Consider the following 22,501-nt stretch of genomic DNA (forward strand, 5'->3'; position numbering starts at 1 on the left):
AACTTAGATGCAGTTATATTAAACACAGCGCGTAGAAATCAGCTGTTTTTGAATGTTGAGAGAGCACACAAATGTGACATTTTAATTGATTTGTGAAGTTTGTGAAAATTTAATAAATAATAAAACAAATTGTTTTACCGAATACCTTAATAATAATAATAAATTTTAATAATGGATAGTGATTTATTCCAAGAACTTGTTTATTTAAATATTCTTCGCCTTCAAAGAAGAAAAGTTTTGAGAAGACGTAAACGCCGCTGGTCCGTTCATCCAGCTAATCGGGATAGAAACCCAAATGGTTTCTTCTGGAAGAACTTTTTAAAATTAAAAGAAGACGACCAAAAACTATTTCTTTTAACACGGATGAATCGGACAGTGTACAATATTCTTTTAAATATAATTAGTCCGTTTTTTAAAAAACCAAAACAACAAGTTGGCGTCGAGGAGCGAGTGGTTATAACATTAATGTAAGTTAAACAATCCTTGAAGCATATTCATTTAATTGTATTCTCATATATTTTTTAGGTACCTCGCTTATGGAACACCTTTTGAGGTCATAGCCTCGATGCATAAGTTAGGCAAAACAACAGTGTGGAATATCGTACTTGAAACGTGTGAAATACTTTGGTTACATCTGTCCCCGATATACCTTAGCGAGCCAAGTACCGCACAATATAAAGATATTGCTGCTGATTTTTTAAAACTGTGGAATATACCCAACTATAGCAATCTAAATTTGGTAAAGCGCTCTTGAAAACAAATTGCCACTACCACCAAGAGCTCCATTATGGAATGAATCCTCAACAGATTTTCCACATTTTTTTGTGGCCGACGCAGCGTTTCCGTTGAAGGAAAACTTAATGCGACCTTACCCCGGTGCACAGCTGCCACGAAACAAAGCAATTTTCAATTACCGGTTATCGCGAGCTCGTAGAGTAATCGAAAATAGCTTTGGTATTTTAACCGCTCGATGGCGTGTTCTACGAAAGGTCATAGACTTTAGCCCAAAGAACTGCGAAACAATTATGTTAACCTGCTTGGTTCTTCACATTTTTGTAATGTTGAATGACCATGATCGTTGGTATTGTCCAGATACATTTGTAGACACAGACACCGCAGACCATGGAATATTGGAGGGAGAATGGCGTGAAGATTTAGAGAGTGTTGGAGGTGCATTACATTCAATAAGTTCAACTCGACGCAATGCATCTTGTATCGCATTCCGTGTAAGGGATTTTTTGGCAGAATATTTTATTAACCAGGGAGCAGTTTCATTTCAAGAAGATCGTATTTAGTGTATATTTATTTTATTTATATTTATATTTATTTATATCGTATTTAATGTGTAAAATTGTAATCCAAGTATGAAGTACTATACTTTTTGTTACGTTAACTTTTTTATGATATTTTATTAAACCATATGTTTACATGACTTAGTAACATATTTTTCCGCGCTTTGTATGTGTGTGGTGAATCTTAGTAACCCTCATTAATTTTATTAAACTTGTAACAAACCAATTGTATTTCATCAAAGAGAATTTCCATTTAATAAACCTAATAATAATTTTTATAACGTTTTACAAATATCGTGTGTTTGCCCCTTTCACATACTGGTTATAATTCCGCACGTAAGTATACCTGTGTCATACGTATACACCATAGATATATCTATAAATATTGTTTTATTTACTGAAAAAGATGTTAATTATCTGTATTAGGAAGATTACACAGGCATATGGCAAATGAATTCTGTATAGTAAAGTTTATTACGAAAATATATATGTATATATTTTATTTACCGACAAAATCATAATTATGACGGTATCTAATTAGTAAATAAAATAAGACATAGGCTGTATAATCAAATAAATGTACATACAAAATAGGATAATTTTTCCCTATCAAAATCACTACCAACATAACTACATAACACACAAAAAATAAAAGACAAAGACACAAAATTAAAGAGTTATAAAAACAAATTGTTTTATTTTTTTTTTTCAAATACATTCTTAAAACTATTTTTGAAAATTGAGGTACATTGTTGTTTCTTACGTATTTTAAACATTTTTACATATTAATTCAATATAAGTATAAAACGTCAAGCGTTTTAAACATTTTAAAACTATTTTTGAAAAATGAGATACATCGTTGTTTCTTACGTCTAGGTAACAAGCCTTTTAAACATTTTTACATATTAATTCAATATAAGTATAAAACGTCAAGCGTTTTAAACATTTTAAAACTATTTTTGAAAAATGAGATACATCGTTGTTTCTTACGTCTAGGTAACAAGCCTTTTAAACATTTTTACATATTAATTCAATATATGTATAAAACATCAAACAAATTATTTAAAAATTAAAAAAAAAATTATTCGGGTTTCGATTTAATAGCAAATAATGAATTTGTTAAAACTTGTATTGCTTTCATTTGTTTTACCTCGCTCATATCGTTCATGATAGAGGTCAACATAACACCAAACGACCTCACCGCCTCGCTGCCTTTGCTCCTCTCTGCACACATGCTTTTGTATAGCACGCACGCTTCTTTGAAGCAGCCGTCGTCATCGCTGTTTGTTTTCTTTACTCTTTTCCGGATCGGAGTTGAAAACGACAACTCCGAAGGCGACGATAAATTAGTCTGAGAACTAATTGGCTCCAACAGCTCCTGCGAAAACATATCATCGCTTGATTAAAATCCTGTTGATCCAAACGGTTGTTATTTTTTGGGTGTGTTCGCCTTCTATCTGGCACCGATCCGGCTCGATTGGACCAAAATGTTGAGGTATTCAACTTCGAAATAGTCGGTTGCCAAATAAAAGAGATGATTTCGTTTTCAATATCAAAATTCACAATTTATATTATATGGGGTATATACAATATGTTTGGGTTAATTTATATAAGAGTGTGTGTGTATGTTTGTTATAAATGAGAGGGTGGGTTAGGTAAAATATCACCGTATATAATACCTTAAGTGTTAATTACAATTGAAATTATATCTTAATCTTGTATATGACCTGTGGTGGGTATTCCCGCGTTGGTTGGATGGTTATTTCCTGATCCTGATTATTGTGGTGATCGAGTGGTTGGTTGTCCGTCCGCTTATTTTGCACTTCCTTTGCTTGTTGTATTCTCATTAGATATGTTGGTGCGGTTGGTGTTTCTGCATTGTCCTCTAATTCGTCTTTCGACCAGTTTAGAGGACAATGCAGGGATGTGTTCATTTGGTATGAACAACTCTCTTTAGCAAGAGTTGTTGCGAGAGTATAAAAAAAATCAGCCTGTACGTTGTATATTATTAAAGAAAATGAATTATAATTACGTTAAAAAAATAATTGCGTATATATTTATAAATTACCGTACAAAGTTTTATTTTAAGATTTTTTTTGGTGTACGCAGATATACGCTTAAATATTAACATAAAAGTAATAAATAAAAGGACTCAAGAGAGTTCTAACTTCAACCGTGGGGGAATTATGTACTTTAGATGACATTCCACTCATATAGGAAATCACAATCAACCAATCAATCCAGTCGGAAAGCCTGAAACTAGACTTCATAAAAATTCCCGCCAGTAAACACCTCCCTCAACCTTCCCCGCCAAGTTCGACCCATCCGTGCAGAAGCTCAAGGAGAGGTACCTCCAGCGATGGGATAGCCAAGGGGACATGGTGATCGTCCAATAACTTCGGGATGAGGTCAAAGTGTGCGAGGATTCGAGGAGTGCTCATGCACGCACCATTTCGCATTTCGTTGCATAAGTTCATACCCGGTAGGCGTTACGCGCGCTTGAGAAACGCCAGCGTTTTTAATAAGGAGAAAGGATGGACTTAAAGGTTTATATATGATGCTAGCAAACCCGGCCACGCGTTTTTATGGCTAAGATATTATATTATAGAAAAGTTTTCAATATAGTGAAATATATTCTTACACATAAAGACGAAAACGTTATAGCCGGTAAATGTGAAAATTATTGATATATAATTTTGTAGATCTGAGCTTAGCGCAAATCGACATAACTAATAATTTTGTATTTTTTAATGTTATATTAAAGTATGTACTGTATGAACTGTCGAAAAGTTGTATATATTAGCAGTTATTTACCAATACCAGGGTTAGGAAATTCTGCTCCATTTTTATCCGTTTTTTTTATTTTTTTATTGACAAAATAGCTCGCTAAATTTAAATTAAAATCTTGCATCCGTTTCTTTAGTTATCTTTTTCAGTTGCATATATAGAGATGCTGATCTCTTTACTTCACGTAATGGATTTCAAATACGTACGACTGAAGAAAACTAAGTCCACAGAAATAGCAGTAACATCCTAGCAAGTCATTGGTACTGAAATTCCAACAGATTCAAAGAAATTTCCATAACACCACTACATACACACATACGGAACAAATGGTAAAATGTGGATAAACATTTAACTCAACTCTTCTCTCGTACAGCACCCTGAATGAGAGAAAGAAACAACCGAAGTTCTCGTGTGTTTGAACAAGTTTAGTATTGAGCTACAGTGGAACTTCCATAACTCGAAGATCCCCATAATTGGCAATAGCGTTTTGAAGCTAAATTGAATACATATTTTCTTCCTTAACTCGAAGTTCTCCATAACTCGAACTCTTGAATTGGCAATAGAAGTCAAATTTCATACAAATTTCCTTCCATAAATCGAACTTTTTGGTTAGGGCGTAATACAAAATTTACAATTTCACTATCGAGACAGAATTTTAAAAGAGTCCCTCTATATTGTACGGATGCGAACAAACAATATGATATTACACTTATGGATTGCATAAATGATCTAACGAAAGCATGGGATATAGACGTCAAGCGCCAAACAATAGCAAATTGTAACAAACGAAATACAGAATGCATATTTTAACGAATATAAAAATAATATTTCATCTTACTGTAAATGCGATATACGCAATAGAAGCAACAACAACAATAGTCAACAAAAAGGGCGTAAACATGGAATGTGTAAATACTTGTTGAATAGAATAATATTATCTTGACTTAAAACGCAACTAATTTCCCATACAGATATTTCAAACCTCACACGGCGCGTTAAAGGTACGCAACCTAATTGATGTCACTCATGGTAGCTGCGCAAAATTTTCGAAGGGATGGAAGTATGTGCTACAAGCAAATCCAGAATTACGGAGGCACATGCTGCTACATCGATCACAAATTTACACATCAGATATTTGGTTTAATGTCACATTTTTTACGTGCAATTAAACCTTTTGGTCAACACAAGCACGTGAAGAATTGGAGCGACATGGTTTAGGTGCTTTTGTAACAGTTTATCATCTCGACGTGTCTCAACTGAGTTTTGCCAATGAGCTAGAGGGCAAAGCAGATGCATTTTTAGACCTAAGTTGGCCGTACCATTAGCAGTTAAAACAGAAATCAGAGGGTAAATTTAAGTAAATGATTGTGATCATAAAGATTTAGAAACTTCTTGTATGTTTAATTAGGAGGCCCTTTTTTGATTCATTTTCACCTTGTATTGAGAAATGATAACGTTGTTGTATCGCCTTACAAGGACATGGATTCACCGAAATTAGTTCCATGGGAATACTACAGCAAAAGCATGGATGTTAAGACTGGAATGGTGTCCGTGGTAGATTAGTATTCCTGAAGTATAAGGTAATTATTATCATAATCTATGCAGTGAAAATTAATGTTTTACTTTATATTTTATGGATACCCTCCTCCCAAAAATTTTATAAATTTAGTACTATTGAAATTAATAAAAAAACAGATCATACAAAAACTACTAAAGAATCAAAAAAACGTCGTGACATCATGTGAGCTGCTTACACTTCCTGGCCACACGGGGTAGCCTTCGTCCGATAGCAAAAATTGTTCAAGTATTCAATACTATATGTATACAGTACGATAATACATGTATAAAGTAAATATAATAATGAACACCTAAACGGCATGATATTGTCAATAAATAGGAAATACATATAATTAATGATTTTGCTATTAAATTCTCATTTGGGGTTTTGGTAGCACTGACTGAAAATAGCGGGTATAGTTTCAGGGCTTTTGTGGGTCGCAGAACTGAAAGTGCACGTGGAGTTTTGGTACGCAATTTTGGGTTTTTCATCCGTGTTTGTACCAAGAACAGTACTGAAAGTTCACATGTAGTTTTGGTTCGCAGTTTTCCTGCTTTCATCCGAGATTGCACCAAGATCATTCCCCGAATTGTGCAAGAGGTATACAGTGGAACTTCACACAGAAAAACTTCGAGTTAGAGAAACTTCGAGTAACAGAATTTTCATTAACATAAATTTTTCAAAAAGCTGTAAAACTTAGATTTATACCCTGTTTTATTTATTTGCATCGAATAGAGTTTTATGTTCATACGTTAAAACATGTATTTTGTAAATTTTTTGGTTGCAGTTTGCTGGTCTGGTCGAAAAGTTCGATTTATGGAAGAACATTTGTATGGAATTTGCCTTCTATTGCCACTTCAAGAGTTTGAGTTATAGAAGTTCGAGTTATGGAAAGAAATTTGTACGAAAATTGGTTCCTAAACGCTATTGCTAACTCAAAAGTTCAAGTTATGGAGATCTTCGAGTTATAGAAGTTCGAGTTATGGAAGTTCCTCTGTATATTAAACTGCTGCACAAGCAGGCTTAAGCTCCAGTTACCCATACTTGACTTGACTCAGCTTCGAAAAATTTGACTTGGAAAACTTAGATGCAGTTATATTAAACACAGCGCGTAGAAATCAGCTGTTTTTGAATGTTGAGAGAGCACACAAATGTGACATTTTAATTGATTTGTGAAGTTTGTGAAAATTTAATAAATAATAAAACAAATTGTTTTACCGAATACCTTAATAATAATAATAAATTTTAATAATGGATAGTGATTTATTCCAAGAACTTGTTTATTTAAATATTCTTCGCCTTCAAAGAAGAAAAGTTTTGAGAAGACGTAAACGCCGCTGGTCCGTTCATCCAGCTAATCGGGATAGAAACCCAAATGGTTTCTTCTGGAAGAACTTTTTAAAATTAAAAGAAGACGACCAAAAACTATTTCTTTTAACACGGATGAATCGGACAGTGTACAATATTCTTTTAAATATAATTAGTCCGTTTTTTAAAAAACCAAAACAACAAGTTGGCGTCGAGGAGCGAGTGGTTATAACATTAATGTAAGTTAAACAATCCTTGAAGCATATTCATTTAATTGTATTCTCATATATTTTTTAGGTACCTCGCTTATGGAACACCTTTTGAGGTCATAGCCTCGATGCATAAGTTAGGCAAAACAACAGTGTGGAATATCGTACTTGAAACGTGTGAAATACTTTGGTTACATCTGTCCCCGATATACCTTAGCGAGCCAAGTACCGCACAATATAAAGATATTGCTGCAGATTTTTTAAAACTGTGGAATATACCCAACTATAGCAATCTAAATTTGGTAAAGCGCTCTTGAAAACAAATTGCCACTACCACCAAGAGCTCCATTGTGGAATGAATCCTCAACAGATTTTCCACATTTTTTTGTGGCCGACGCAGCGTTTCCGTTGAAGGAAAACTTAATGCGACCTTACCCCGGTGCACAGCTGCCACGAAACAAAGCAATTTTCAATTACCGGTTATCGCGAGCTCGTAGAGTAATCGAAAATAGCTTTGGTATTTTAACCGCTCGATGGCGTGTTCTACGAAAGGTCATAGACTTTAGCCCAAAGAACTGCGAAACAATTGTGTTAACCTGCTTGGTTCTTCACATTTTTGTAATGTTGAATGACCATGATCGTTGGTATTGTCCAGATACATTTGTAGACACAGACACCGCAGACCATGGAATATTGGAGGGAGAATGGCGTGAAGATTTAGAGAGTGTTGGAGGTGCATTACATTCAATAAGTTCAACTCGACGCAATGCATCTTGTATCGCATTCCGTGTAAGGGATTTTTTGGCAGAATATTTTATTAACCAGGGAGCAGTTTCATTTCAAGAAGATCGTATTTAGTGTATATTTATTTTATTTATATTTATATTTATTTATATCGTATTTAATGTGTAAAATTGTAATCCAAGTATGAAGTACTATACTTTTTGTTACGTTAACTTTTTTATGATATTTTATTAAACCATATGTTTACATGACTTAGTAACATATTTTTCCGCGCTTTGTATGTGTGTGGTGAATCTTAGTAACCCTCATTAATTTTATTAAACTTGTAACAAACCAATTGTATTTCATCAAAGAGAATTTCCATTTAATAAACCTAATAATAATTTTTATAACGTTTTACAAATATCGTGTGTTTGCCCCTTTCACATACTGGTTATAATTCCGCACGTAAGTATACCTGTGTCATACGTATACACCATAGATATATCTATAAATATTGTTTTATTTACTGAAAAAGATGTTAATTATCTGTATTAGGAAGATTACACAGGCATATGGCAAATGAATTCTGTATAGTAAAGTTTATTACGAAAATATATATGTATATATTTTATTTACCGACAAAATCATAATTATGACGGTATCTAATTAGTAAATAAAATAAGACATAGGCTGTATAATCAAATAAATGTACATACAAAATAGGATAATTTTTCCCTATCAAAATCACTACCAACATAACTACATAACACACAAAAAATAAAAGACAAAGACACAAAATTAAAGAGTTATAAAAACAAATTGTTTTATTTTTTTTTTTCAAATACATTCTTAAAACTATTTTTGAAAATTGAGGTACATTGTTGTTTCTTACGTATTTTAAACATTTTTACATATTAATTCAATATAAGTATAAAACGTCAAGCGTTTTAAACATTTTAAAACTATTTTTGAAAAATGAGATACATCGTTGTTTCTTACGTCTAGGTAACAAGCCTTTTAAACATTTTTACATATTAATTCAATATAAGTATAAAACGTCAAGCGTTTTAAACATTTTAAAACTATTTTTGAAAAATGAGATACATCGTTGTTTCTTACGTCTAGGTAACAAGCCTTTTAAACATTTTTACATATTAATTCAATATATGTATAAAACATCAAACAAATTATTTAAAAATTAAAAAAAAAATTATTCGGGTTTCGATTTAATAGCAAATAATGAATTTGTTAAAACTTGTATTGCTTTCATTTGTTTTACCTCGCTCATATCGTTCATGATAGAGGTCAACATAACACCAAACGACCTCACCGCCTCGCTGCCTTTGCTCCTCTCTGCACACATGCTTTTGTATAGCACGCACGCTTCTTTGAAGCAGCCGTCGTCATCGCTGTTTGTTTTCTTTACTCTTTTCCGGATCGGAGTTGAAAACGACAACTCCGAAGGCGACGATAAATTAGTCTGAGAACTAATTGGCTCCAACAGCTCCTGCGAAAACATATCATCGCTTGATTAAAATCCTGTTGATCCAAACGGTTGTTATTTTTTGGGTGTGTTCGCCTTCTATCTGGCACCGATCCGGCTCGATTGGACCAAAATGTTGAGGTATTCAACTTCGAAATAGTCGGTTGCCAAATAAAAGAGATGATTTCGTTTTCAATATCAAAATTCACAATTTATATTATATGGGGTATATACAATATGTTTGGGTTAATTTATATAAGAGTGTGTGTGTATGTTTGTTATAAATGAGAGGGTGGGTTAGGTAAAATATCACCGTATATAATACCTTAAGTGTTAATTACAATTGAAATTATATCTTAATCTTGTATATGACCTGTGGTGGGTATTCCCGCGTTGGTTGGATGGTTATTTCCTGATCCTGATTATTGTGGTGATCGAGTGGTTGGTTGTCCGTCCGCTTATTTTGCACTTCCTTTGCTTGTTGTATTCTCATTAGATATGTTGGTGCGGTTGGTGTTTCTGCATTGTCCTCTAATTCGTCTTTCGACCAGTTTAGAGGACAATGCAGGGATGTGTTCATTTGGTATGAACAACTCTCTTTAGCAAGAGTTGTTGCGAGAGTATAAAAAAAATCAGCCTGTACGTTGTATATTATTAAAGAAAATGAATTATAATTACGTTAAAAAAATAATTGCGTATATATTTATAAATTACCGTACAAAGTTTTATTTTAAGATTTTTTTTGGTGTACGCAGATATACGCTTAAATATTAACATAAAAGTAATAAATAAAAGGACTCAAGAGAGTTCTAACTTCAACCGTGGGGGAATTATGTACTTTAGATGACATTCCACTCATATAGGAAATCACAATCAACCAATCAATCCAGTCGGAAAGCCTGAAACTAGACTTCATAAAAATTCCCGCCAGTAAACACCTCCCTCAACCTTCCCCGCCAAGTTCGACCCATCCGTGCAGAAGCTCAAGGAGAGGTACCTCCAGCGATGGGATAGCCAAGGGGACATGGTGATCGTCCAATAACTTCGGGATGAGGTCAAAGTGTGCGAGGATTCGAGGAGTGCTCATGCACGCACCATTTCGCATTTCGTTGCATAAGTTCATACCCGGTAGGCGTTACGCGCGCTTGAGAAACGCCAGCGTTTTTAATAAGGAGAAAGGATGGACTTAAAGGTTTATATATGATGCTAGCAAACCCGGCCACGCGTTTTTATGGCTAAGATATTATATTATAGAAAAGTTTTCAATATAGTGAAATATATTCTTACACATAAAGACGAAAACGTTATAGCCGGTAAATGTGAAAATTATTGATATATAATTTTGTAGATCTGAGCTTAGCGCAAATCGACATAACTAATAATTTTGTATTTTTTAATGTTATATTAAAGTATGTACTGTATGAACTGTCGAAAAGTTGTATATATTAGCAGTTATTTACCAATACCAGGGTTAGGAAATTCTGCTCCATTTTTATCCGTTTTTTTTATTTTTTTATTGACAAAATAGCTCGCTAAATTTAAATTAAAATCTTGCATCCGTTTCTTTAGTTATCTTTTTCAGTTGCATATATAGAGATGCTGATCTCTTTACTTCACGTAATGGATTTCAAATACGTACGACTGAAGAAAACTAAGTCCACAGAAATAGCAGTAACATCCTAGCAAGTCATTGGTACTGAAATTCCAACAGATTCAAAGAAATTTCCATAACACCACTACATACACACATACGGAACAAATGGTAAAATGTGGATAAACATTTAACTCAACTCTTCTCTCGTACAGCACCCTGAATGAGAGAAAGAAACAACCGAAGTTCTCGTGTGTTTGAACAAGTTTAGTATTGAGCTACAGTGGAACTTCCATAACTCGAAGATCCCCATAATTGGCAATAGCGTTTTGAAGCTAAATTGAATACATATTTTCTTCCTTAACTCAAAGTTCTCCATAACTCGAACTCTTGAATTGGCAATAGAAGTCAAATTTCATACAAATTTCCTTCCATAAATCGAACTTTTTGGTTAGGGCGTAATACAAAATTTACAATTTCACTATCGAGACAGAATTTTAAAAGAGTCCCTCTATATTGTACGGATGCGAACAAACAATATGATATTACACTTATGGATTGCATAAATGATCTAACGAAAGCATGGGATATAGACGTCAAGCGCCAAACAATAGCAAATTGTAACAAACGAAATACAGAATGCATATTTTAACGAATATAAAAATAATATTTCATCTTACTGTAAATGCGATATACGCAATAGAAGCAACAACAACAATAGTCAACAAAAAGGGCGTAAACATGGAATGTGTAAATACTTGTTGAATAGAATAATATTATCTTGACTTAAAACGCAACTAATTTCCCATACAGATATTTCAAACCTCACACGGCGCGTTAAAGGTACGCAACCTAATTGATGTCACTCATGGTAGCTGCGCAAAATTTTCGAAGGGATGGAAGTATGTGCTACAAGCAAATCCAGAATTACGGAGGCACATGCTGCTACATCGATCACAAATTTACACATCAGATATTTGGTTTAATGTCACATTTTTTACGTGCAATTAAACCTTTTGGTCAACACAAGCACGTGAAGAATTGGAGCGACATGGTTTAGGTGCTTTTGTAACAGTTTATCATCTCGACGTGTCTCAACTGAGTTTTGCCAATGAGCTAGAGGGCAAAGCAGATGCATTTTTAGACCTAAGTTGGCCGTACCATTAGCAGTTAAAACAGAAATCAGAGGGTAAATTTAAGTAAATGATTGTGATCATAAAAATTTAGAAACTTCTTGTATGTTTAATTAGGAGGCCCTTTTTTGATTCATTTTCACCTTGTATTGAGAAATGATAACGTTGTTGTATCGCCTTACAAGGACATGGATTCACCGAAATTAGTTCCATGGGAATACTACAGCAAAAGCATGGATGTTAAGACTGGAATGGTGTCCGTGGTAGATTAGTATTCCTGAAGTATAAGGTAATTATTATCATAATCTATGCAGTGAAAATTAATGTTTTACTTTATATTTTATGGATACCCTCCTCCCAAAAATTTTATAAATTTAGTACTATTGAAATTAATAAAAAAACAGATCATACAAAAACTACTAAAGAATCAAAAAAACGTCGTGACATCATGTGAGCTGCTTACACTTCCTGGCCACACGGGGTAGCCTTCGTCCGATAGCAAAAATTGTTCAAGTATTCAATACTATATGTATACAGTACGATAATACATGTATAAAGTAAATATAATAATGAACACCTAAACGGCATGATATTGTCAATAAATAGGAAATACATATAATTAATGATTTTGCTATTAAATTCTCATTTGGGGTTTTGGTAGCACTGACTGAAAATAGCGGGTATAGTTTCAGGGCTTTTGTGGGTCGCAGAACTGAAAGTGCACGTGGAGTTTTGGTACGCAATTTTGGGTTTTTCATCCGTGTTTGTACCAAGAACAGTACTGAAAGTTCACATGTAGTTTTGGTTCGCAGTTTTCCTGCTTTCATCCGAGATTGCACCAAGATCATTCCCCGAATTGTGCAAGAGGTATACAGTGGAACTTCACACAGAAAAACTTCGAGTTAGAGAAACTTCGAGTAACAGAATTTTCATTAACATAAATTTTTCAAAAAGCTGTAAAACTTAGATTTATACCCTGTTTTATTTATTTGCATCGAATAGAGTTTTATGTTCATACGTTAAAACATGTATTTTGTAAATTTTTTGGTTGCAGTTTGCTGGTCTGGTCGAAAAGTTCGATTTATGGAAGAACATTTGTATGGAATTTGCCTTCTATTGCCACTTCAAGAGTTTGAGTTATAGAAGTTCGAGTTATGGAAAGAAATTTGTACGAAAATTGGTTCCTAAACGCTATTGCTAACTCAAAAGTTCAAGTTATGGAGATCTTCGAGTTATAGAAGTTCGAGTTATGGAAGTTCCTCTGTATATTAAACTGCTGCACAAGCAGGCTTAAGCTCCAGTTACCCATACTTGACTTGACTCAGCTTCGAAAAATTTGACTTGGAAAACTTAGATGCAGTTATATTAAACACAGCGCGTAGAAATCAGCTGTTTTTGAATGTTGAGAGAGCACACAAATGTGACATTTTAATTGATTTGTGAAGTTTGTGAAAATTTAATAAATAATAAAACAAATTGTTTTACCGAATACCTTAATAATAATAATAAATTTTAATAATGGATAGTGATTTATTCCAAGAACTTGTTTATTTAAATATTCTTCGCCTTCAAAGAAGAAAAGTTTTGAGAAGACGTAAACGCCGCTGGTCCGTTCATCCAGCTAATCGGGATAGAAACCCAAATGGTTTCTTCTGGAAGAACTTTTTAAAATTAAAAGAAGACGACCAAAAACTATTTCTTTTAACACGGATGAATCGGACAGTGTACAATATTCTTTTAAATATAATTAGTCCGTTTTTTAAAAAACCAAAACAACAAGTTGGCGTCGAGGAGCGAGTGGTTATAACATTAATGTAAGTTAAACAATCCTTGAAGCATATTCATTTAATTGTATTCTCATATATTTTTTAGGTACCTCGCTTATGGAACACCTTTTGAGGTCATAGCCTCGATGCATAAGTTAGGCAAAACAACAGTGTGGAATATCGTACTTGAAACGTGTGAAATACTTTGGTTACATCTGTCCCCGATATACCTTAGCGAGCCAAGTACCGCACAATATAAAGATATTGCTGCAGATTTTTTAAAACTGTGGAATATACCCAACTATAGCAATCTAAATTTGGTAAAGCGCTCTTGAAAACAAATTGCCACTACCACCAAGAGCTCCATTGTGGAATGAATCCTCAACAGATTTTCCACATTTTTTTGTGGCCGACGCAGCGTTTCCGTTGAAGGAAAACTTAATGCGACCTTACCCCGGTGCACAGCTGCCACGAAACAAAGCAATTTTCAATTACCGGTTATCGCGAGCTCGTAGAGTAATCGAAAATAGCTTTGGTATTTTAACCGCTCGATGGCGTGTTCTACGAAAGGTCATAGACTTTAGCCCAAAGAACTGCGAAACAATTGTGTTAACCTGCTTGGTTCTTCACATTTTTGTAATGTTGAATGACCATGATCGTTGGTATTGTCCAGATACATTTGTAGACACAGACACCGCAGACCATGGAATATTGGAGGGAGAATGGCGTGAAGATTTAGAGAGTGTTGGAGGTGCATTACATTCAATAAGTTCAACTCGACGCAATGCATCTTGTATCGCATTCCGTGTAAGGGATTTTTTGGCAGAATATTTTATTAACCAGGGAGCAGTTTCATTTCAAGAAGATCGTATTTAGTGTATATTTATTTTATTTATATTTATATTTATTTATATCGTATTTAATGTGTAAAATTGTAATCCAAGTATGAAGTACTATACTTTTTGTTACGTTAACTTTTTTATGATATTTTATTAAACCATATGTTTACATGACTTAGTAACATATTTTTCCGCGCTTTGTATGTGTGTGGTGAATCTTAGTAACCCTCATTAATTTTATTAAACTTGTAACAAACCAATTGTATTTCATCAAAGAGAATTTCCATTTAATAAACCTAATAATAATTTTTATAACGTTTTACAAATATCGTGTGTTTGCCCCTTTCACATACTGGTTATAATTCCGCACGTAAGTATACCTGTGTCATACGTATACACCATAGATATATCTATAAATATTGTTTTATTTACTGAAAAAGATGTTAATTATCTGTATTAGGAAGATTACACAGGCATATGGCAAATGAATTCTGTATAGTAAAGTTTATTACGAAAATATATATGTATATATTTTATTTACCGACAAAATCATAATTATGACGGTATCTAATTAGTAAATAAAATAAGACATAGGCTGTATAATCAAATAAATGTACATACAAAATAGGATAATTTTTCCCTATCAAAATCACTACCAACATAACTACATAACACACAAAAAATAAAAGACAAAGACACAAAATTAAAGAGTTATAAAAACAAATTGTTTTATTTTTTTTTTTCAAATACATTCTTAAAACTATTTTTGAAAATTGAGGTACATTGTTGTTTCTTACGTATTTTAAACATTTTTACATATTAATTCAATATAAGTATAAAACGTCAAGCGTTTTAAACATTTTAAAACTATTTTTGAAAAATGAGATACATCGTTGTTTCTTACGTCTAGGTAACAAGCCTTTTAAACATTTTTACATATTAATTCAATATAAGTATAAAACGTCAAGCGTTTTAAACATTTTAAAACTATTTTTGAAAAATGAGATACATCGTTGTTTCTTACGTCTAGGTAACAAGCCTTTTAAACATTTTTACATATTAATTCAATATATGTATAAAACATCAAACAAATTATTTAAAAATTAAAAAAAAAATTATTCGGGTTTCGATTTAATAGCAAATAATGAATTTGTTAAAACTTGTATTGCTTTCATTTGTTTTACCTCGCTCATATCGTTCATGATAGAGGTCAACATAACACCAAACGACCTCACCGCCTCGCTGCCTTTGCTCCTCTCTGCACACATGCTTTTGTATAGCACGCACGCTTCTTTGAAGCAGCCGTCGTCATCGCTGTTTGTTTTCTTTACTCTTTTCCGGATCGGAGTTGAAAACGACAACTCCGAAGGCGACGATAAATTAGTCTGAGAACTAATTGGCTCCAACAGCTCCTGCGAAAACATATCATCTAAAATGTTTGTGGTGCAACGATTTCTGTAAAAGGGAAATAAATATTTAATACGTATAACATATTAAAAAAATATTAACTTACGGTCTGGGCCGTATATATAGTTTTAAAAAGCTCATATTATCGAACAATGGCCAGGTTTCGGCGTTACTCGCCCCACTTCCTGATGGTGCCTCCATTTTCCTAACCACCTTACTGAATCTTTCCCTTAGAGTCAGCCACCTCTTCGAGCACTGCTCTTCTGTAAAATAAACACAACTTAAACTATTAACATCTACACATATATATATACAAAATATATTTGAATCTAAGAAATAAATTGTTAATAACAATTACTTACCAGTAGCACCTAGCTCCTTCGCCACGCTTACCCACGCGTCCCTCTTCCGGCTCGGCACTCGGTAGCCTACGCAGGCCTTGTTATATAAAATTTCAAGCGCCCGCACTTCTTCTATTAATTTTTCATCATTCATTGTGTTTATTCGGATTATTTATCAAATGGCAAATTAAATATAGAAAATTAAATGAGATTATGAAAATGAAATGATGAAAATGAAATGAAGCGTGCTATCAAAAAAGCGCGCGAAATAACTGAGCTGTCACTCTCTGAAATGTCAAAATAAAGGGAGAGAGCAAAGATGCCACTCTCTGAAATGTCAACTTAACTTGAAATTCTAAATTCAATAGACTTTCAAGACAAGTCATGCGTTCGGTAATCAAATACATGCAAGGCCCATTAAACGGATCTTTTATGTGACAGTTATCAAGTCTCTCTAGGTCAAGTCAAGTATGGGTAACTGGAGCTTTACTTGTTGTTTCAAGTCATTCGTTCATTTAAGATGCAAATGCAATGTTTTGCTCTCAGCGAGCAATTTAAACCAACAACATACTCAGAACAGCAAAAGCAAATGCTTGCATGACATTTTTTTCACCAAGCATTGTTGCTTCAAAACATTACCCTACAAGACGGAGCTAACTCATACACCACTACACATTCAAAGTTTTTCAGCTTTTACCAACACATACGCAATAGTAACTTTGTAGTTAAATGGCAATCTCGGTAGTTAGAGTGGCAATATTCAATAACCCTAATTTTTGTACAACAACAGGTATTATTGAAACGAATTTAATTGCAAAACTAAGATAAAACAATAATCTCGATATTCTTATTATTTAACAGAGTTGGTATTAATAATTCCCATGCTTATAATATTTGTGGATAATCGCCAAATGGTGTAACAAGTGTTGCCGCAACAACAAGTAATTCATATTCAAATTCACAATAAAAGTAAAATCCCACAACGCAACAGGCAAATAACAAGGTTTGTTCTACGAATATAGAATTAATTCTAACCAACTTTAAATATTTTTCAGGCATACATACAAATGAATGTATGAATATATGTAACAATCGTAAAATTGGTGAAATTTAATTTGTATTGTATAACAACACAAAAAAAAACAATACATAAAACTTTTGAGAAATTGTAAATTATAAAAATTTAATAATTAATACTAACTTTATATGTAAAATACTATGTAAATTTTGTCAATGTAGAAATGATAGCCGCAAAAACGTTTGTAAAAACGAAAGTTTACTTTCTACTGAAATGTTAATAAATAATAAATAAAATGAATCTATAATAATTATTAAAAATGTAAAATACCATACTAATTTATAAATGTAAATACCTCATACAATTAAATAAATAAAAATAAAACAATTTCAATTTTTCAGTTTTAAACGGAAAAGTAGTGGAGCTATAGAATGAAGACCAATTAACCAAATTTAAGTAACGAAACGGTAAACAGACAAGTGACCAATACCTGTGATTAAAGCCTTACCCAGAAAATGATAAATGGAACAGTTTCCACTGATAGATGGCTGATTAAATTAAAAATTACTACAGGGGGCTCTGCTAACCACAGAGTGACACTTGCCTTTCCAACACAATAGAAAAATTAGAGCAGAAAGGCATATGCAGGATTTGCACTAAAATCAATGTGAGAGAGCGAGCAAGATAATCACACCGATATGCCGTAAAAGAGGAGAAATGGTAACTTTTTTCCTGCTGCTAGAACAAGAGAAACAAAAAAAATAAAACAAGCTTTCTTTACTGGTAACCAATACACCATAAGATAAGTAACTCTACTCGTCTTGCAGGGTACTGTCGGAGAAGGCACGAAATGGCAATGAATACACTGGTATACAGTGGTTTTGTTGCCCTGGATATGAGACTAATTTTAGATATATTTATGCTCACAATTCACGAAACTATCAATGATTTTGTAAGAATTGCTCTCAATTTTTTTAAAATCTTTATTTTCATTTTAATTCAAAAAAATCGGAAAACAAGAAATAAAATGACATAAATGTTGAAAATATTAGTTTTATTTTGAAAGATTAACAAACATTGAAGTAAATAGAGAAAAAAATGGTATAAACTTATACTATATTCTCTTAAAATGCCTTTTATTAGCTTTTCTTTTATAATTCTTCTTTGGACAATCTCTTTTTAAACACCAGCAGTAATCTGCCATCATGTGACAATCCCAGCGCCCTGATACCGTTCTTCCATCACTTTTAGATCCTGCTGGAACCGCTCTCCCTGTTCTTCACTATAATTCCCTAAATTATCCGGGAATTTATCTAGATGATTGCGAAGATAGTGTAATTTGTCAGCATATTTTGCACAATTGTTTCATAATTTGGTGCTTTATGATTACCTACCTTCGACTACCAATACAAAACTTTCCCAAGCTTTACTTTCCGGAACAGTCATGACTTTGATAAAATCTGAGTCTTTCATCATTAGCCGTATTTGAGGACCATCAAATATTCCACCTTATAACTTTTCTATACTAAGCTTAGGAAATTTTCTAAAAATGTAATTAAAACAGTCTCCGTCTTTGTCTAATGCTTTTACAAATTGCTTGATCATTCCTAACTTAATATGTAATGATTACATTGGCTTTACCGACATTTAAAGAATTTCTCACAGGCCAAACATTTTGATTCCAATGATGTTGCTTTGCTCTACTGTCCCACATACAAATAAAGTACGGGTATTTCGTGTATCCACTCTGTTGACCGAGTAAAAAATTAACCATTTTCAAATCCACACAGATCGGCCACTGATGTTCCGAGTATTTAATTTTTTCTAAAACTAATTTTACATTTTCATACTCCTTTTTGAGTTTTGTTGAATTGGCGATTGGAATAGATGCAAATTTATTACCATTGTGCAGTAAAACGCATTTCAAACTTCTTTTAGAACTGTCAATGAAAAGTCGTCACTCAGTAGGTTTATATTCTGTTAAACCCATGTCTAAAAGTAGTTTCGCGATATCATTACAGTACACCAGACCTTCATCTTCACTAAAGAATTGCAATAACTCTTTTTCTCGTGTCCTGCATGTCGTAATTGTCACTGTTGGGGCCAATAAATTTTTTTCTTTCAATCTTGAGGCTAACAATTCTGATCCTTATTTTGATAAATAGAGATCACGTATTAAGTCATTGAGTTCATTTTGAGAAAATAACTTGGGCGTAGATGTTTCACCTTCCCATTCACTTCCACTTGTAGACTGTCCCGATTTCTGTGAATTTGGTAACATCATTGTTTCTGAGGGCATTCGAATTACTTTTGGAACGTAAATAGACCGAGGAAGATTTTCACTGTGTAGTATAGGACATTTTGTAGATTATAAATCTGGATATCTCCAGGTTTGATTGCGATTAAAACCTTTAGCATCAACAACGCAAAAGTAACAATCATCGAAATGAATTGTAGGCTCCATCCAGATCATCGGAATACCAAAGTCTAATCCAGAACGTTCAATTTTTTTCCATAACCGTAAAGACTCAACGCATAACTTACAAACTTTATGAGGAACTCATAGTTTTTCTAGTTTGTCCATTTTAAAACCGAAGTATTCAGTATAAGCCTCTCTAACAAAGTCTGTGATGTTTCGTTGTTGTTTCTTTGTTAAATAAACACCGCAAATATAACAAAACAAATCAGTACCATAATTACACTTTCTGCTTGACGAACTCATATTTTAAAAGACAAAACAAATATATATTTAAATATGTGCAGTGATTGAAACGAAATATTAACTTATCAGAACTTATTTAGATTCACGTAGAGGTACTTCGTATTGTCGAATAACTGCGATCTCAGCTGTTCCGCGGAGCAAAGGGTGGGACAACGAAAAAAAACATGCTGGTACGATGAGGAGTGCCGTCTCGCAGCGGAGAGAAAACAGACTGCCTACCTCGCAACGTTGCAAACGACCACAACACGTGCGGGATGGGATAGATACCGAGAGCTGAAGAGGGAAGCGAGACGCATCTGCAGACAAAAAAAGAAAGAGGCCGAAATGCGTGAGTACGAAGAGCTTGAGAAGCTGGCAGACAGAGGGAATGCTCGAAAATTTTATGAAAAAATGAAGCGACTTAACGAAGGTTTCAAGACCGGATCATCCTCATGTAGAGACCAAGGTGGTAATCTGGTAACCGATGTCCAGGGCATACTGGGATTATGGAGGGAACACTTCTCCGACCTGCTGAATGGCAGTGAGAGTACAACACCAGGAGATGGCGAACCCGATCCCCCAATCGATGACGATGGAACAGATGTTCCTCTCTTGCCTAGGTGCTACTTTGGACTGAGTAGGCAATTGAACAGTAAAGTCCTCTCTCGACGAACCAAAATCAAGCTCTACAAGTCGCTTATCATTCCCGTCCTGCTCTACGGTGCAGAAGCTTGGACGATGTCAACATCAGATGAGACGACACTAGGAGTTTTCGAGAGGAAAATTTTGCGCAAGATTTATGGTCCTCAGAACATTGGCAACGGCGAATACCGCAGACGATGGAACGATGAGCTGTACGAGTTATACGACGACATTGACATAGTTCAGCGAATAAAAAGACAGCGGCTACGCTGGCTAGGTCATGTTGTCCGAATGGACGAAAACACTCCAGCACTGAAAGTGTTCGATGCAGTACCCGCCGGAGGAAGCCGAGGAAGGGGAAGGCCTCCACTCCGTTGGAGGGACCAGGTGGAGAGCGACCTGGTTAAACTTGGGATCTCCAACTGGCGCCGAACTGCGAAGGAGAGAGAGAGGTGGCGCACTATCGTCGATTCGGCTATAACCGGCTAAACGGTTGCAACGCCAATCACATACATGCATATTCGTTGCATGGACGGACGGACGCACAGACAGATCTCCAGATTTTAACTCGTCTCGTCATCCTGATCATTTTGACTCGTTTAGTTTTATGACTTACAAACCACCATTATATAAACAAAACTACTATCTCTCTTAGAAACTTTGTTGCGACATGAGTAATAAAAGTGCATTCTAATTTCGAAAATCCGAGAATATAATTTTATACTTATGGCTCAATCTCCGAAGTCATCAACAAAACATTCCCAAGCATAAATACTAAGCACAAAAAAATAAAGGGTTGAGTGAGCGAGCTATTTTGGTGGCTAAGAATAAATACTTAGATGGCATAAATTACAAAATTCAGAATGAGATCATTGGTACACGGCATTCATTCAAATCTATTGACTGTATAATAAAAGAAGATGATGCTACCAACTATCTAATTGATTTTTTAAACTCCTTAGATGTGCCTGTCTTACCACGGCACAATTTACAACTATATGTTGGCTCCGTATTAATCATGCTACGATACTTAAACTTACCAAAGCTATGCAACGGGAAGCGTTTGGTGGCAAGAAAATTATTGAACAATGTGATCTACGCGATGATACTCAAAGGAAAGTTCGATGATCCCAACCGATATGCCGTTTGAGTTTAAATGATTTCAATTTCCGATTCGCCATTTAACAAATCGCAAGGTCAATATTTGAAAGTTTGTAGCCTGAAAGAAAATTTAATCCTTTCCCATGGCCAATTGTACGTGGCATGTTCACTGGTAGGAAGACCATTCACGCTAATTGTTCTGATTATAAAACAAAAAATGTCGTCTGTCACTGAAAAATGCAAACCAATGAGAAACAGATATATCTAATACTGCATTATTAAAATACTTGAATATTTTTGATTATATATATATATACTAGGCGTAGGAAATGCTTATGCGATTGTATCCGAATCCACCAGAACGCATTTCTTCTTGTTTCTGGCACCAACTGGAAACACCAAGTGAAGCGAGGTCATTTTCCACTTGGAGTGGAGGTCGTCCTCTTCCGCGGTTTCCCTCAGCGGGTACTGCATCGAACACATTCAGAGCTGTGGAGGTTTCGGCCAACATGACCTAGACAGCGGCTACGCTGAAATATGTCAATGTCGTCATATAAATCGTACAGCTCAAAATCGTCTGCGGTTTTCGCCGTTGCCAA

The 22,501-nt window shown here is 34.2% G+C and overlaps 1 protein-coding gene and 2 long non-coding RNA genes across 5 annotated transcripts; 2 read left to right on the plus strand and 1 right to left on the minus strand.

Moving 5' to 3' along the window:
* Nucleotides 1-2,181: 2,181 nt before the first annotated feature.
* LOC128920442 (uncharacterized) lies at nt 2,182-8,678 on the plus strand. Of its 2 annotated transcripts, XR_008470514.1 has the most exons (5): nt 2,182-4,987; nt 5,051-5,426; nt 5,488-5,659; nt 6,425-7,184; nt 7,243-8,678. It is a non-coding gene; the product is annotated as an uncharacterized LOC128920442 (long non-coding RNA). The 2 variants fall into 2 exon arrangements; XR_008470515.1 differs by having other exon boundaries at nt 2,182-5,426.
* Nucleotides 8,679-11,340: 2,662 nt separating this feature from the next.
* On the plus strand, nt 11,341-15,395 carry LOC114805173 (uncharacterized). Of its 2 annotated transcripts, XR_008470567.1 has the most exons (5): nt 11,341-11,704; nt 11,768-12,143; nt 12,205-12,376; nt 13,142-13,901; nt 13,960-15,395. It is a non-coding gene; the product is annotated as an uncharacterized LOC114805173 (long non-coding RNA). The 2 variants fall into 2 exon arrangements; XR_008470568.1 differs by having other exon boundaries at nt 11,341-12,143.
* A 76-nt stretch (nt 15,396-15,471) lies between these two features.
* On the minus strand, nt 15,472-16,696 carry LOC128920429 (transcription factor Adf-1-like). The gene is made up of 2 exons (XM_054227644.1): nt 16,462-16,696; nt 15,472-16,362 (listed from the first exon to the last, which is right to left on the minus strand). Exons 1-2 carry the CDS (start codon nt 16,592-16,594, stop codon nt 16,202-16,204), a joined length of 294 nt encoding a protein of 97 aa, XP_054083619.1. The 5' UTR covers nt 16,595-16,696; the 3' UTR covers nt 15,472-16,201.
* Nucleotides 16,697-22,501: the final 5,805 nt, after the last annotated feature.

Source organism: Zeugodacus cucurbitae, chromosome 3, assembly GCF_028554725.1.
Source record: "Zeugodacus cucurbitae isolate PBARC_wt_2022May chromosome 3, idZeuCucr1.2, whole genome shotgun sequence".
Lineage (NCBI taxonomy): Eukaryota > Metazoa > Arthropoda > Insecta > Diptera > Tephritidae > Zeugodacus > Zeugodacus cucurbitae.

Bases quoted from the DNA above. Each gene is read 5' to 3' on its own strand.
- LOC128920429 (XM_054227644.1), bottom strand. From the start codon at position 16,594: ATGAATGATGAAAAATTAATAGAAGAAGTGCGGGCGCTTGAAATTTTA. The intron at 16,363-16,461 runs GTAAGTAATTGT...TTTATTTTACAG, and splicing joins GAAGGAGCTAGGTGCTACTG to AAGAGCAGTGCTCGAAGAGG.